Source organism: Gigantopelta aegis, chromosome 6, assembly GCF_016097555.1.
Source record: "Gigantopelta aegis isolate Gae_Host chromosome 6, Gae_host_genome, whole genome shotgun sequence".
NCBI classification, from domain to species: domain Eukaryota; kingdom Metazoa; phylum Mollusca; class Gastropoda; order Neomphalida; family Peltospiridae; genus Gigantopelta; species Gigantopelta aegis.
The window spans coordinates 67,374,982-67,392,805 of record NC_054704.1 but is presented as its reverse complement, the minus strand read 5'-3'; the positions used below and the strand labels follow the sequence as shown (position 1 = coordinate 67,392,805).

Genomic DNA, 17,824 nt, shown 5'->3' with positions numbered 1-17,824 from the left:
CACATCAAAATGCACCTCAGTTTCATCTTAGGAGGATTTTTTATCATCCATTTGAAAATATGGTAACAGCAAACCTCCAGCTGATTGTTTGAAAAGAAACGTTTTAACCCCTGCTGGCACCTGTGTTTGATACATCATTCACTTAATTCGGCTCCAGGCAAGCTGCATGGAGCTCTGTTGTTTTTGTTCCAGACAATTTCTTGAAAACTACAGATCTGAGATATCTGAAACCATGAGATCTGGTAGGGTTCAGCTGAATATGTGCCATAAATAAAGCAAAAACTGTTGGTGGCCATCTTGAATTGAAAAAACATTAAAAAAAAAAAAAATCTTTGAAATGCAATGATACTTGGTACACATAATGATCTGGAGGGGCAAAATGCAGATCATAAAAAGTGGCTCACAAATGGGTGGCCATCTTTGATTTATAGTGGTTATATTGGATCTCACTTGAACAAGCATATCTGGAAAACTGATGAGCCAATCAAACCAAAACCTGGTAAAAAAAAAAGTATAAGATACAAGAGATCATTTGAATGCATTGAAGACTTTTGGACATCTGAAACAAGATGGTCATCTTGGACCAATCAGAACTGAGCCCATGTAACAAATATGGCTTTTTGTAGTAAAAATGTAGCTACATGTTTTTTGGTATGCCCTGTTTATTTATGCCATTTGTAATTGCACAGGATAAGCATATAGCAATTGTTTTGGATTACACAAAATAATTCATGCCAACATACATTATAACATATTTCAGTATTTCAAAAACAAATGAATAAAAAGTTACAATAAAACAGAAACATTTCAGACTTATTTTGATTACATTTAAAATTTTCAGTTTCATAATATTAAACCTAATGAATAAATGGTTGGACATTACATGAAAAAAAGGAAATGGCTGTGCATTAACCACTGGTGATGTAATGCACACATTCAGAACAAGCTGTTCTAGCACATGTTCTAGCATGGGTGCAGGTGTTGGCTCTCACAAGCTCCTTGTCCAGGCTAGAAAAGGGTGGAGGGGTGGGGATTCTAATAGCAATAACAAAGCATAGAAATAAGCACTCCCTTAGGTTATGTACAGGTTACCACCAGACCTGTCAACCTTTAGTCAAGAGAAAGCAGGTGTGTTGAAAAAGCAGACTTTGTCAAAAAGCAGACTTTTTAAATGCATACGATTTAACACAAAATCACAAATTTTAAAAAGTATTACAATAAGTTATATGAAGACTACATAATGGCATTAATTTGTTTTTAATAAAAACAAATTATATATATATATATATATATATATATATATATATATATATATATATATATATATTATATATTATCTTTTTTTATAGTTTAATATTATTTAATACAGTTAATACATATTTTTAAAAATAACTCTTTTATCCAAAAATGTTAAGAACACGAACAAAAAATGTAAACATTAATTAGTACATCAATGGTATTACACTTACAGGTTACATTACATCACCATTTGTGGTTTATGTAACTATTAAGTACCTAAGACAAATTTATATCAATCTTATAAATTAATATTAAGTTTTTACTATAATGAGGAACGGTGGCGTGGTACTTATTTAAAATCATTAGAACAATGCAATAAACACTGTATTTCCACTAATCATAAGTAAAACCTTATTACTAACATCATGTGAAATATACCGGAATTATACCCATTTCCGTGAATAACTTAATTTTACGTCAAACATAACATTTATTAACTGTACAAAAATAATTCCTTGAAGTGTATCTTGTTAGCAACATTTTACTTCACAAACATATAAAACTAACGGAGACAAGTATAATTGTTTACATAGCTAATTGGTCTTTTGATTGTCTAGCTGTGACATGTGATTTTAACATCGTGTGTATTGCTGTCAACTCTGGACATAGATAAGCTGAAATGGGCCAGTCTGGTACTTCAGACCCGCCATAGTTGCATTATGTAATCTAGTCGGAAGACGTCTGACAAGTCACAGGCGTTATTAGGACTAAATTGCATTTTTTTATTTTATAAATGGCAACACTGAATGTCAATACACAGCCTGCTGAATCAGCAGCAACACGTTTCATAGCCATTTAATATGACAACAAACTTAACATTATAATAACACGTCATTTTATAACTCCATGTGCTTTTTTAACAATATATCTCACAACTTTCACTTCGGCAAATGTTAAACAGTTAGGACAATTTGGCCTGTTACTTTGTCGGAAAGACAAATTAGCCAAAGTTTTCCGAATGTAAAAAAAAGCAGTTACTTCCTTTATGTTATTTTAGCGAAAGTAGATAAAACATTTTTTTATGCTTACAAAAATGTCATTTACTGGGATAATTTTTTTCCCGCATAGGATATTGCAGCAGGTTTGATCAAATACCGGGAGAATCCCGTGGAATCTGGGAGGGTTGACAAGTCTGGTTACCACAAAATAATATCTGTTAACTCATAAGATGCATTATAACTTACGATTTCCACTATTTTACCATCAGTCATTCACATATATATACATATATATACACTAATACATGTACTGTGTTAATTATATCACATTCGAAATGCTCACTGTAAGGTTTATGACAATGGTTAATAAACCATGTTTTCCTTTTGCATCAAATGGCTAGAAGTAAAATACAGCTGACCAAGTTTACAAAAGGTCAATGACCTGTGCATGAAAAAGCATACACTGCATGTGCTGATCTGTGTGATGTGACCCGAAGAACAGGATGCAAAGCATGCTACCATGTGTACTGCCAAGGGACATTCAACCTTCCATCTCGAACATATTACCATATGAACAGGCAGTTGATATGTGGTCAGATTGTTGGTGAAAGTTAATTAAGGAAAAATATCAGGCCACAAGCAGAGCAGCACAGTGCCTGGAAACCCATGTAAAACAAAATACAGGAATGAATGAAGGAAATGGTTTATTTAACGACACACTCAACACATTTTATTTATGGTTATATGGCATCAGACACATGGGTAAGGACCACACATATATTATTGAAAGAGGAAATCTGCTGCCGCTATTTCATAGGCTACTATTTTTTTTCAATTAGCAGCAAGGGATCTTTTATATGCACTATCCCACAGACAGGACAACACATACCACTGCCTTTGTTACACCAGTTGTGGAGTACTGGCTGGAACGAGAAATAGCCGAATGGGTAACAAAATACAGATAATATAGGATACAATATATTTATCTAGCTGACAATTACCATTATTTTTATTTACTATTAAAGTTCTTCACATACACACTAATAATTTGTTATTCGTTGATATTATTTTTCTAATTGTACTGATAATTGTATACTGTTAGAAAGTTAGAACACTGGGTCTTGTACACCAACTAGGGGCGGGACGTAGCTCAGTCGGTTGAGTGCTCGCTTGAGGTGCTTGCGTCGCAGGATTGAACCGCCTCGGTGGATCTATTCAGCTGATTGGGTTTTTTCTCATTCAACTAGTGTACCACAACTGGACAAAGGCCGTGGTATGTGCTTTCCTGTCTATGGGAAAGTGCATATAAAAGATCCCTTGCTACATTAGAAAAAATGTAGCAGGTTTCCTCCGATGACTACGAGTCAGAATTACCAAATGTTTGACATCCAATAGCCGATGATTGATTAATCAATATGCTCCAGTGATGTCGTTAAACAAAACAAACTTCTGTACACCAACTACTAATGGAAAAATCTAGCAGTTTTCCTCTCTGAAACTGTACATCAAAATTACCAAATGTATGACATCCCAATAGCTGATAGAACAGGGTGGCATTAACATTTCAGGTTCGGCATCAGTATTTTGGGGTTAATTTACCTCTGTATCAGTGAGGTATTTGGTATTAACAAAACCTCAATACCAATACCAATATCGAGAGGGTTTTTTAAGGTATATCTGGCTCTAAACGCATGCTTGCATAATGTTCATATTATTTCATAATTCAATATAACCACATTGTTTATGTGAAAATGTGACATGCTGGATTTTCTGTGTTAAATTTCCTCCAACTTTTATTGGAAATATGATGCCCACACGCTCTTCTTGTCAGTCAGTTTGCATTAGAATAATGTCATCGGATATATTTTTATAGTGTTTTACTTAATTATGGCGAGAACATTTTTCAATTCCAAAATTTCTGTATTTTGAGGTTTACTCAGTAAGGTAAATCCAAATTGACATGATACCGATACCAAACAGTATCTATAGTATACCACCCAGCTCTAATAGCTGATGATTAACAAATCAATATGCTCTGGTGGTGTTAAACAAAACAAATTTAACTTTGTACACCACATTTTATTCACTACTAATGTATTAAGGTCTAAAATCTAAAAAAGGTTTATAAATGAAACGTGTGACAAATATGTAGATTCTTATTATGCAGTTCTACAGAACTGGTTACTATGGATATATGTGTAGTAACTTAAAAACTGTCAAAAATAGTAGACAGTAACACCTCGGCACATTTAAATTACAGATATTTGGTATCTAACATGGTTATTAGTCCCCTACCGGTCCAACCAGAGGGGACTATCAGTGTCGTGTCCATTCTTCTGTCTGTCCAGATGGGGTCAATTCACAATGCCTTCATATTAAGCTAAAATCTTGTGCATAGCTTTACAATGTACTTTACAGCTTTACAAAGCAAGTTAAACTTTCATGGGGTTTATATCCATTTTTTGACAGAGTTATGGCCCTGAAACATAGGAGATATGGGGGGGGGGGGGGGGGGGGGGGGGGGGATTCCGGACTTTTGTTTGTCAATGCCTAAAGATATTGAGATGTAATTTTGTATATCTAGCTTTGTAATATACTATTACTTTCATGGTGATTTACCCATTTTTCACAGAGTTATGGCCCTTGAATTTAGGAGAGACACGAACATTTCTTTGCCTTTTAAAAGAATGCTTGGCTGATAGAAATGGAGAGGAAACCTTCCGCAACCACACCTGTAGGCTACTCCTATCATAATGCAAGGGATCTTTTAATTGCCCAAAGACTGGACAGTACATACCAGCCCAGTCTTGAGGAACCAATTTAGATTGGGGGGGGGGGGGGGCCCGCAAATTTCATTATGGCTGATTAATCCTACAACACAGGCAAGTGTTCTATCACTGAGCTACATTCCATCCCTGTAATGTAAGATGAATTTTTTTTCTCAAATGCTTACGCTTGCCTCTTCTTCTTTTTTGTTGAAAATGGCCTGTGTGGCATTATAGTTGTCAGGAATTTATGTGTGTACAATGAAGCTTTGTTTATCCCACTTACATGTATATGAATTAATTAACATATATATGCAGGGCAAAAGGTGACAGAACATATTACATGTTCAGAATCCTATACAAAAACAATGTTACATAATAGTAAACAAAATCTCGGCAGGACATTTTAAAGTGGGTCACTTGGTATTCACCGATAGGAATTAGTTATTAAAGCTAAAGTTTGGTTTGTTCAAGGACACCACTAGATTGGTTAATTAATCATCAGCAAATGGATGTCAAACATTTGGTAATTCTGACACATAGTCATCAGAGGAAACCCGCTACATTTTCCCTAATGCAGCAAAGGATCTTTCATAATATAAATTATATGCACTTTCCTACAGACAAAAAAGCACATACCACATACGGCCTTTGACCAGCTGTGGTGCACTGGTTGGAACTTGAAAAAAACACAATTAGTTGAATGGATTCACCAAGGTGCTTTGATCCTGCGATGCAAGCACTTGAGGCAAGCACTCAACTGACAGAGCTAAATCCTGCCCTGAATTTGTTATTACAGCTACAATCTCAAGTAAGCTATATTTCCAATACTGAATACATTTAGATCATCCATTCTTGCCCACTGGACAGGGTTATCCAGCTTTTGCATGGTGCTAGAAAAATCTGTCTGGACCCTAGGGCTAGATAAATCTGTCCGACCCGAGGGCTAGACGATTTCTACATACGCGTGACATCATAACTCATGTTTTACGACTATTGACATCATAACTCATGGTTTTCAAAATTCTGTTTGCCATTTCATGTTGTATCATTGTTTTAAAAATATTTAAACAAATTAATATTTTCAACTTTATATTTATTGTAAGTTGAACATTACATATTTATGTCGTTGCATAAGGTGGACTATATTTTTCTGCGTATGATTAAATGAGTTGGCAGGTGAAATGTATACGAATGGTTCTACAATAAACAGACCGTAGCTTACAAAATTAATGTTTTGTTACTGTAATTAAATGGGAAAAATGTTTTTGTCCCTCGGGTTGGAATAGCCTTATCTATACCTCACAACGGTGATAGATTCTATTAATATCAGGCTAGCTCTGGGTAAACTAAATTTTTTGACAAATTATCTATTAAATATAAAAATTGCTTATATAAAATATCAATTATTAATAACCAGTACATACACATGTAAAATTATTTTGCCAAATTTAAATAAAATTTGATGAGTCCCAGAGATAGCACTGAATATAAAATAAAATAAAAGCCATGGTTTTGAGAAAACATGTTTTAGCATTTTAAAACCCCCCAGAAAAATCGAAAAAGAAAGTGCTCATTTTTGTTTTTTCCATTCAAATTATACAGCTTTGCATCACTTCTCTTACATGTACCTGCATGACCTCACAAAAACTAATGTACATGAAAAAAAGAGATCACTGTGAAATGTGGAATTTTTTATCACCACAAAAAGAGTTGACAGACATCTAACCAATCTGGTTCTTGATTCCAGGGCTTCTAGATTATGGTAGCCCCACTCCCATGGCTAGTGACATTCAGTGTTGGGCTAGTAAATAACTACTATTGCCATGCCCGACGGCTAGTGAATATTTTTTGGGTAAAATGTTGCAGTTAAGTCTATTTGGTAAATATGAATATCCTGACCCCAACTCCCACACCCAAGGTTAGTGTTTTGAGCTATATTTCTCTCTTTAGGTGACATATCCTATTTTTACTGTTATTTAGTAAAATTGTATTAACTTAAAAGTAAAGTAGGGCTAGTAAATTTTTAATCGTGGCTAGTAAAAAATTTAAATCACTGATCTCATGGCTAGTGGATTTTATAAAAATTAGAGAAGTCCTGTGATTCTCAGACACTAGTTTTCTATGTTAACTATTAAAACTAGGTTAACATAAAACTACATGTATAATGTAAGCCATTATCACACCATTCGGAGTATACCATTTTCACACCATACTCAAAGTATTTAACACTTGGAGCAAAATATTCTAGGAACACAGACATTGATTAGTAAATTGGAAAATTAAATAGGGTTCAAACACTTTATATCAACCAAATTTCATGATTTTCCATTATATTTTTCTTTCTCTCACTCTCTTTTTCTATCTTTTTTTTTTTTAAATCAACATTATAATCTCAACATGTTAATATTGCAATGTTATTACCGTACACAAATTGCCAATCTCTTCTTGTGTACAATTACTTTAAAAGGGAAAAAATATAAATTAGTAACCAACTTTAATTTTCCATGATGCAAATCAGAATTCTATGACTTTCCAGGTCTGGAAAATGACACATGAACGTTTATAAATACCATGACTTTCCAGGATTTCCATGACCCACATGAATTCTATAATTACACTTAATTTACTCAACACTAGATGATCATATGACATGCACACAATTCAATCACAATATACAATGTTTATATTTTCACATTATATTCCTTGTTTTGATCTGAATTTTTCTAAAGATTCAAGACTCATGTTGTCACAAAAGTCAATAATTTAATGAAAGCATCACTGAGCCACAACACTTGGTGAGAAATCTTGTTCTGATTGTAAAACTGACACACATAAGATAATTTTATTTTAAATCATTGAATTGTACAGATCGTCAATACCAAGGTGAATGCAGTCTATCAGGAAATGTTTTATTTAATGACGCACTCAACACATTTTAGTTATGTGCACCATCCCACAGACAGGGTAGTACGTACCACGGCCTTTGATAAACCAGTCATGGTGCACTGGCTGGAACAAGATATAGCCCAATGGCCCATCGACGGGGATCGATCCCAGACCGACCGTGTATCGAGCGAGCGCTTTAGAGCAGTCTATCAGAATCATTTACCGTTCTCCAGACACTGCTTTAATTTTTCAACCAGTGCCCCATGACTGGTACGTCAAAGCCATTTGTATATACTGTCTGTTCCTTGTCCTATGGGATGAATAGCCTATGTTAGACACCAAATAACAGAACTTTAAAATGTGCAGCTGAGGTGTCATTAAACAAACCTTCCTTTCCTTTGTTAACACAGGGCTTTAGATTGCAACAAAGTCGAGGAATAAATGGTGTGCCCAAAATATGTATGTGCCCAAAATAATTACGCCCAGATTACCTACAAACATACTGACCTCAAAATATTTCAATAGCCATACTACTTCTGTCACTATTGATTGCTCATGTATTACACATGTATATTGTTTGTACCAATAAGAAAATGCTTATGGTAATAAAGAACTAAATTAGATTAAAATAACTTGAAATGCATTTCTGAATACTGACAACTCTACAGCAGCTGTACTGAATTAAATTATCTTCCTGCACTCACAAAAGACAAAAGTCCCTGTTGTGCCCAAATTAGTGCGATCTAAAGCCTTGCATACACCAGTCGTCCTGGACTGAATGCGCATCTGGCTAGCATTTCGTCGCTGGGCTACATCCTGCCTGGCTGTCTATAGTAAGCAAACTGCCATATAAATGTACATGCAGAGTGGTACCAGTACATGTACATTCAACACATTTATTACTGTAATTCCATAATCAAAATATACAGGTACAAATTTAGCAGGATTCAGTGTTTCTGAAAATCCCAAAATATCTACATTAAGATTCCAGCAGAATCCTAAAAAAAAATCTTCAAATTTAATGCCTGAAAGACATGTGACATTCAAAGACTTGCAAAAGCTGCCTGTAAAATTGATTATCAGAAAGCATGTGTTTTGGATAGTAAATGCTTCTGAGCCTTGGGCCATCTAGTATCAATTGGTTACTGCAAAGCCATACAAAAAGAATCAATTTCAGTGTGTTCCGTCTTGTGTCGGTTTTCCAGAAACAGATGCCATATAAGGTATCATCTCCAATAATTATCAAATGTACTTTAATATAAAAATATATATGCAGTTTTCTTCATGGTTATGATTTATTACATTTAAAAGTAACTATGGTTTAGATGCGTCAGCAGCACCCACATGTAGCATATTTTTTACTAAAGTTATTTAGCATCTAACAGTAGTAACATTATTGCTATTTCGACATTTAAAATCTTAACAAATGAAAAAACCCAATACTGCCACAGACCACTAATACCAAAGAGTAACAAGTGACTGTTTTGCTTAATATGCTTAGACAGAAAAGGAATGTTTAAGAACACCTGAGCACATTTAAACTACAGCTATTTGGTGTTTAATATATGGTTATAACAACATTTGGACGAAGAAAAAAAAGAAAACAATCTCCTACAGATAAAATAGCAATAATCTTTTATATACACTTTCCCATAGGTATGCAGTACATACCATGTCCTTTGAAGTATTAGTCATGGGGAACTACGGCAGTCTTTGTCAGGATAGGCAAGTAATTGCTCCCACTCTCCTAGCTCAACACTTGCCTGGAAATTTTTTAGGATAGCTGCAAATTGATTACCTTGCAATAAACTTTTGTTTAATGAATTTCTTTTGAAACTTCATGTGATTGCTCACCTGGTATCATTTAAGGAGAGTGATCTTCAGCGTGTTCCTTGATTTTGTTCACGGCGCAGACTATGTGGCAATTTTAAAGGTTTTTGTCGTAGACAAAAATTCATCTTTGGCAATTTTGAATCTGCCTATATACAGCCGTTTTAAACAAGTAACAAATAAACACAAAATTAAAAACCAAAATTATTTCTTCAACTGAAAGTGCTCAATAATTCTTATCAATCAGCAAAAGGGTGGAATGTAGACCAGTGGTAAAGTGTTCGCTTGATGTGCAGTCGGTTTGGGGTCAATCCACATCGGTGGGCCCATTGGGCTATTTCTCGTTCCAGCCAGTACACAACGACTGGTATATCAAAGGCCATGGTATGTGCTATCCTGTCTGTGAGATGGTGCATATAAAAGATCCCTTAATTACTGCATTAGGAAAAAATGTAGCGAGTTTCCTCTGATGACTACAAGTCATAATTACCAAATGTTTGACATCCAATAACCAATGATTAATTAATTAATGTGCTCCAGTTAAACAAAACAGACATTCTTCTTCTTTTTTCAATCAGCAAAAAAACCTGCCATCGGTAAAACTTCTGGACCCTGTTCCATGAAGCAATCTTAGTGCTAAGATAACCCTAACAGCATAACTGCCGTATGCACTTAATGTGATCTTAGTAGCAATATCACTTTGTGGAACGGGGCCCTGGCCTATATGGCAATTCATATCGGAGCTACAGCAAATGTAAGTGGTGCTGACATTAAGTTCAAGCCCTGCACACACCACAGACACTGAGCTAAATCCTGCCAAGATCCAGTGATGATCAATGTTCATCTCTTTGTCAACTGCTGAATCACACCAAAGTGCTACCATGCAGTCATATTATACCCGTAATAAATATTTTTCTTGCAAATACTTAACACTATACAAAGTAATATTTCTTTTGCTATATAATCTTATGATATATTAATATTGATATTGCCCCATCCAGTAATTAATCACATTTTTCAATAGCCATCTTGACATTCACTCTATTTATAACATGTTCGTCGAATGTTCATCATACAAGAAATATTTAAATGTGTGCGTAACTATCATTTTCTGCAGAGCACAAAAGACACAAACATGACAGAGCTCTAAATAGTAATAAGTATCTTAAACCTATTTAATTACTTTATTTCAGTCCACAAGAGGATGAGCTTATCTTCTTGTTTTTTGTGTTGTTGCAGAATATATATTTACAGGTTGTGCTATTTCTGTAAATTTTATATAAGTCTTACTGGTTTCAGGACTTTTTAATTAGATCTTAAAATCCATGCTTGTGGCAAATAGCTTAAAGGGACCCTCTGGAGTTTGTAAATGTTTCCAACTAACATCTAGCCTTTTAATGACTGAAATTGCATATTAAAGACATCTTCTTGTTTGAAATATCAGTGTCTGTAAATTTAAGTGTGTTTCTGATAATCCTTATCTCTGTACATGCATTGCTCAAATTATATTTTATTTCCTAATATATATTTTTCTCATATCTACGTAACAATTTGGATGTAAAATTAATTTTAGGATACTAGAATCATTAGGAAGGTTTTCTGCCTGAAAATAATTTCAGGGTATGTATGTAAAAAAAAAAAAAAAAAAAAAAAAACCCAGATAATAAGTGTCCTTTAACTAGGTGTTATCGATTTGAAACCTTTTGAAACTGGATACTGTTCTTCATGTACTTTGACAAATTTTAAACAGCAGTTCTCTTACTATAATCTTTCTTAAAATTATACTAATAGACTCCAACATGTGTGGTCATGTCGGATAGAAAAAGTACACCCTAGGTAGTGGAAATTTCGACTTGGGACAAGGCTTGTTGAGTCCCAGAGTCAAAATTTCTACCACTGAGGGTGTACTTTTTCTATCCCACATGACTGCATATGATGAAGTCTTATAGGCTTGTAAAGGATACGACATCACTGCAGTATTACCTCTTCGATAATATATGACATCATATTAATGTGAGTTGAGTCTTTCTCTCTCATCCATTGGATAAATAAGCCATTATTTTACACAAACAAACAAAAGATAGCTGAAAAAGTAAAAATAAATATTTGACAATTTTATCATAAATAAACTACACTATTATATTTTCCATGTCTTTTTCATGTGTTAAATATAATTTAACACTACAAATTAACAAGATAGCTTTTATAATGAAGGTTTTAATAACAAAATATTGATCTAAAATTAACCAATTACTCACATTAATATGACGTCATATACTACCAATGATGTAATACTCCCCATGTTAAACAGAATGACGTTATATCCTATACAAGACTATAAGACTCCATCATATACAGTCATGTGGGATAATTAAAAAAAGTACACCCGAGGTGGTGAAATCATCCATTCAGTAAATAAACTATTACTGTACACAAACAGACAAAGATGGCTGAAAAAGTAAAGTTTTTTATTTAACCATTTTATCATAAATAAACTACATTATTGTATTTGCTGTGTTTGTTTCATGTGTAAAATACATTTAACACTACAAATTAACAAGATAGTTTTTATAATGAAGGTTTTTTAATAAAAAAATATTGATTTAAAATTGTTGTCTGATGACCAAACATCACCATCTCACTTTAATATGACATCATATTACCAACGTCATATTAGGCACAAGCACAAGCACGTGATATCCCATGTGGGATAAAAAAAAAAAAAAAAAAAAAAAATTATTTCATGGGATAGCTCTGTCCCATATACCTGAGGATGAGAAAAATATTTATTTTGTATGAGCTGATGTCATGGAATGGGTTTGTCTTGCATAGCAAGGGATGGGGGAATAACCTATCCATTAATTTCCAAGATTTTAGGGTATGTAATTTTACCCTTCATACCATCTGGCAGAATCCCTGCTATGTCAACCAAAAAAACATTGACTATCAAACACTAACGTTCTAAACAAGAAAATTATGTATATAATGTAGAGTTGTAGTAATTAAACTGACTCTATTAGTCTGAAACATGTTAAGATAGAAGCAAACTCAGGACATGCTATTTAATTCAATTCCTATCACAACCAAGTGATGTTCCAATACTGACCGGTACGTGGTATAACATGTCCATTGCCGAGCTCAACAAATGTTCGTATAAATTCCTAAAATCAAGGGCTGTAACTCAGTGAAAAATCTGTAAATTGCCATGATAGTTAAACTTGATCTTGTACTTACAAGATAATGCTACATGTATATACAAAATTTCAAACAAAAAACCATATATATATGTGGGACAGATGCACAAATAGACAGACAGATAGGATGGAGACGAAACCTATAGTCCCCTCCAAATGGAGACTAAAAATTATATTGCTGATAACCGAAAGTAGTAGTTCATTTCCATATAATATGATCAATATTAAACTTTAATTTAAAAATGTATTAAAAAAACCCCCAAAACCCTATGTTTGTTTTATTTAACGACACCAGTAAAGCACATTGATTTATTAATCATCGACTACTGAATATCACACATTTGGTAATTCTGACATCCAAATAGATTTGGATGTTTTATGCTTCCACGAATCCTGGCATGAATCTATTCAGAGATTCGCACAAATTTTTAGCCCTGCAGGGACTTTGGTTGCCACAAAGCTATAAGGCAGTGAAAGGTATGCCCAACATAAATATAACCAAATTAAACTTGTACAAACAAGCCAACCTCTTAACATTTCACCTCAAAATCAATGTAATGCTAAGCTGTAATTAAATTAAAATAACTTGAAATACATTTCTGATTATGTACAATTCTTTACCAGCTATTATTAATATTGATGCATACCAGTAGGTATCGAAAATAGGGGGGCACTGGCCCCCCAACTCTGAAACTGGGGGGGGGGGGGGGGGGGCCAATATATGCACAGTATAATCTTGCATTTAATAAGTGCCCCCCCCCCCCCCCCAAGTTGCTGCCATCTTCCGACACCTATGTAATGCTCAGAACAGACAAAAATGCCTGTTGTGCCCAAATGTGGTGGTAATGTTTTTCTTGACGTATTCTCTAGAAATGGATGGTGGGGGTGAGAGTGGGTGGTATAGTGGTGCGAGGGGTTCAGTGAGAAATGCTGGCATCAATACAAAATGTAAGTGTTTTATCTGTACACGCTTTCATCTTCTATCACTGCACAATTTTGTGGTGAAAAATGAAGTACCACAAACACTCACTGTTTGCAGATATTGTGAGCCTGACACCAATCCAGTGAGACCTACCACAATAAAAATGTTTCTTTTTGCAATCTATTGGGTGTTAAGGTTTTAATATCTTGAATCTTGCATTTTGTATTGTGATATATGACATGACTGTATATTATTTGACAGATTCAACCCCTGCAATTGCCCACGGCAATCGGCAATGATGTGGAGATTGCTGTGAAGTTTTTCATTCTCCACGGCTCATTTTTTGCAGTGGACTATATTTTACAAAACAATTCACTGCTTGTTTTTTGCCATGGTTGTTTTCTTAATTGCAGGGGTTGCAGATTACTAAATTTGTGATATAACAAAATTTACAAACATTTATACCATACTTAAAACCTTGAACCAATTCTAGTTAAAGTTTTTTGTTATTAACGACATCACTAGAACACATTATTTTTAATCAATGGCTACTGGATGTCAAATATTTGATAATTCTGAAATAGATAGAAGAAACCTGCTGCAATTATCCAAATGTTGTCAGCAGGAGATCTTTTAAGCACTTTCCCAGATAGAACAGCATATACCACAGCCTTTGATATACTGAATGGTCAGTCAAAAGATACTGATTGGGATGGAAAATATACAATCACAGAATGGGTACACCAAGAAGATTCGATCCTGTGACCAAAGCACCTCAGGCAATAATATGAATCAAACCTCAGTCAAAATTACATAAACGGTAGAAATAATAACTATTTCCTTTGTTTTGTTTTTTTTATCTGCTTATTTAGTGTCAGTCATGTGAAAAATTGCAGGACTTTAAAAAGAGACATATTACCATCAGTCATACTCAAGAAACCTTCGGACTCGAATACTATATATATATATATATATATATATATATATATATATAAAAGTTACAAATCTCCTGATGACCAAACACATTTCCTTTTTCATGAGGCAGGCTTTCTGCCAGAATATAATTTGAGTACCCTATTAATTGATAATATGTTTGAAATTATTGTGCTTTAACGCATTTTAAACAGCAGTTCTCTTAACATAATCTTTCTAAAAAAAGATAGAGACTGGCTCCTCAGTACCTCAAACACCTGTTTAATCCAATACTATTAATTTTATGAATTCCATGCGCTGCACATTGTGGATGGAAATGTTAAGTTTCTGACCAAAAATAGAGCATAAGAAAAGCTTTCAATTTTTTATGGTTGGTATCAGTAAGAGTTTACCTAATGATGCTATATATCCTTGAGTAACTGTGAACTGGTCTATTAATAAGAAATGGTTTCCATGCATGCGCACTGTAATGTAGGCCTACAATCTATTAAATTTGATCAAATAATGTTTTAAAAAACATGTTTAATTTACCATTGAAATCAACCAACAAATAATATTTAATGATGAATTCAGTTTATGTTGTAAAGAAATTGCATGCTGTAGACTAATGCTGACATTCTTTAGCTAGATCCTCCCATAAACCAGGCTATTATTTTACAAGAGTGACGCATGTCACAAGACTTCACCAAAATTCTTGTGCAATGAATCTGTGAAGCAGACGTGACTTTGACAATCAGTGTAAAATTGTCACTTTGTTTAATAGTTTAATAATACACATCAATCAATATAGTGATACAAAAAAAATGGCTGTATATACATTTTTCTCTGTGTATATATATATATATATATATACATATATATATATGTTTTCCCCAGCTTGTTTTAGCATGGTGCAGCACCATGCCTCACTTAGCACTAGTCTAGCATCATCCCCAAACAAAAATGCATGCTTGCGGCAAGGTTGTCGCCAGGTAGTTACAACCTTGTAACACGGTTGTACAACCTTGTAACAAGGTTGTACATTTAGCTCGCATAAGGTAGTCAGTAATTCTGCAAGCTTCCCGCAAGTATATTTTCATTTTGCAAGCTTGCTGCAAGGTAGTCACAAGTGTGTGGCAAGCTTGCTACAACCTAGTTGCAAGCATGTAAGAAAAGCTTGCAACAAGCTAGTTGCATGGTTGTAAAAAGGTTCCAAATACTAGCTCGAAACATGGTAGTTACGCGGCTGTCGCAAGGTTGTTACCAGCTATTTAATAAGCTTGCAATTTTTGTTTGGGTCTTGCCTTAATCAGTGCCATGATGCACTGAGATTCAAAAAGGTTTTTTCAATAATTAATTCTAAAATTGCCTTGATAAACACTAAAATAATGTATTATTAATTAATAAAAATCTCTCTGTTATATATTTTGCCATTCATTTATTAAAGCATGAACATTAATTATTCATGTTTATTTCAATTATTGTTTTTGTCTTTAATGCAAAAAAAAGTGCCTTGAAAATGGTCAAAATTGTCTCCAAAGTGTTTTGTCTACCATGCCTTGCCAAATTTCTAGGGAAAACACTAATATATATATTACTATTAAGACACCCCCCCCCCCCCCCCCCCCCCCACGTGTAGATTCTTAAAACCAAGTCATATCTAAATACAGCTCTAGGTTTTTGGGATAGCCCGGTTTTCACGATACCAGATAGGCTATCTGTTTTGCTTTATGAAATTTTATATATGGCTGAGGAAAGGGGTGTTTATTATGTGCTACAATAAAAAATTTAATATATCTTTATATAATATATTAATCATAAAAAATAAATTATTTATATTCAAACTAGGAATTTTTTAGTCGAAACTTGTGATTAAAAAATTAGATTTGTACTATGTACTTTGGGGAATGGTTGGGAATGATGCCGATTATTGGAGTTTAGAAACATAGGTGACAAAACAGTGCTGATATAACTATTAAATAAACAAGTTTTCATACATACCATATCGTCATGAGCTGTCAAAAAAACATGACATTCAAAATCATCATTATTTAGTTGCTGACGAGAAAGATATGCAAAACACCTCGGGTCTTGATGGAGTTTTGCAAATCGTGTCAGCTCTTGAAGTTTATGTTCAAACAGAATTTCAGCCAAACCATCAGCATCCCAGGCTGTTGCTCGGAGTGAGTTGGATAGCACGTCCAAGGTAACGTCTCTGAACCCCTCCTTTTTCCGCCTTATTTCTGCCATCACCCAAGGTTGAATACACTGGGTGTATCGTCTGTCCATGGAGGACGAACCCAAATAAATAACACGAAAGCGCTTCTTCATCGTGTCTAAGGTCTTGCCCGTTTCGACTCTACTCGGTTCTGGCTCGGAGTTAATCATTGTTTGTTCGTTTTACCGCAACAGCTGATCTACACTAGGGCACCTGCCAGACCATGCAGGCCCAGCCGGAAGAACTCGGTCACCACGACACAAGGTTTTCTCCAATAAACAACGCCATGGGGTATAACATCAAGGAAACTGGTAATGACATTTTGCTTTGGAAGCGTATGTCACTAATTAGCTCAGTCTTAAATGTCAAAGATGTTAAACAACAATGAAGACAACGAACGGAACGTACAATTTGACCACAGAACGTTCGTACGTTTGTTTTTCCGCCATGCTTGAATGACGTCACAGTTGATTAAAAAAAAAAATGAACAAAAAAACAAAACAAAGAACACTTTGTTTAAATGGTAAAATTAATTTGTAAAGAAATATATTACATGAGGAGTTGTGTCTTTGGTACCATTTGTGTGATGTGATACATACAAGTAAATCGCATGCAGTTTTATTTCAATCAACCCGTAATGGAATCATACATTTTGCCAAATGGGGCGTCCTCTCTTGGAATATACTACTAACAGGCGCTGATTGGTTCGACACAGTTTAAAGGGACACTCCCGAGTTTGCTACATTGTAAGATGTTTCCGACTAATAAAATAGTTCTACGATTAAACTTACATATTAAATATATTTTCTGGTTTAGAATATCAGTGTCTGTATATTCAATGCGTTTCTGGTCGTCTT

At 34.3% G+C, this 17,824-nt stretch overlaps 1 protein-coding gene across 2 annotated transcripts in view; it reads right to left on the bottom strand.

Moving 5' to 3' along the window:
• The window catches only part of LOC121376247 (TBC1 domain family member 4-like), an 80,203-nt gene extending 62,798 nt beyond the window's left edge, over nucleotides 1–17,405 (bottom strand). For both annotated transcript variants that reach the window (XM_041504070.1, XM_041504071.1), the window contains exon 1: nucleotides 16,751–17,405. In XM_041504070.1, the coding sequence (XP_041360004.1) occupies nucleotides 16,751–17,137 (387 nt within the window). In that variant the 5' untranslated portion in view covers nucleotides 17,138–17,405. The remainder of the gene's footprint in view (nucleotides 1–16,750) is intronic.
• Between the last annotated feature and the right edge of the window lie 419 nt (nucleotides 17,406–17,824).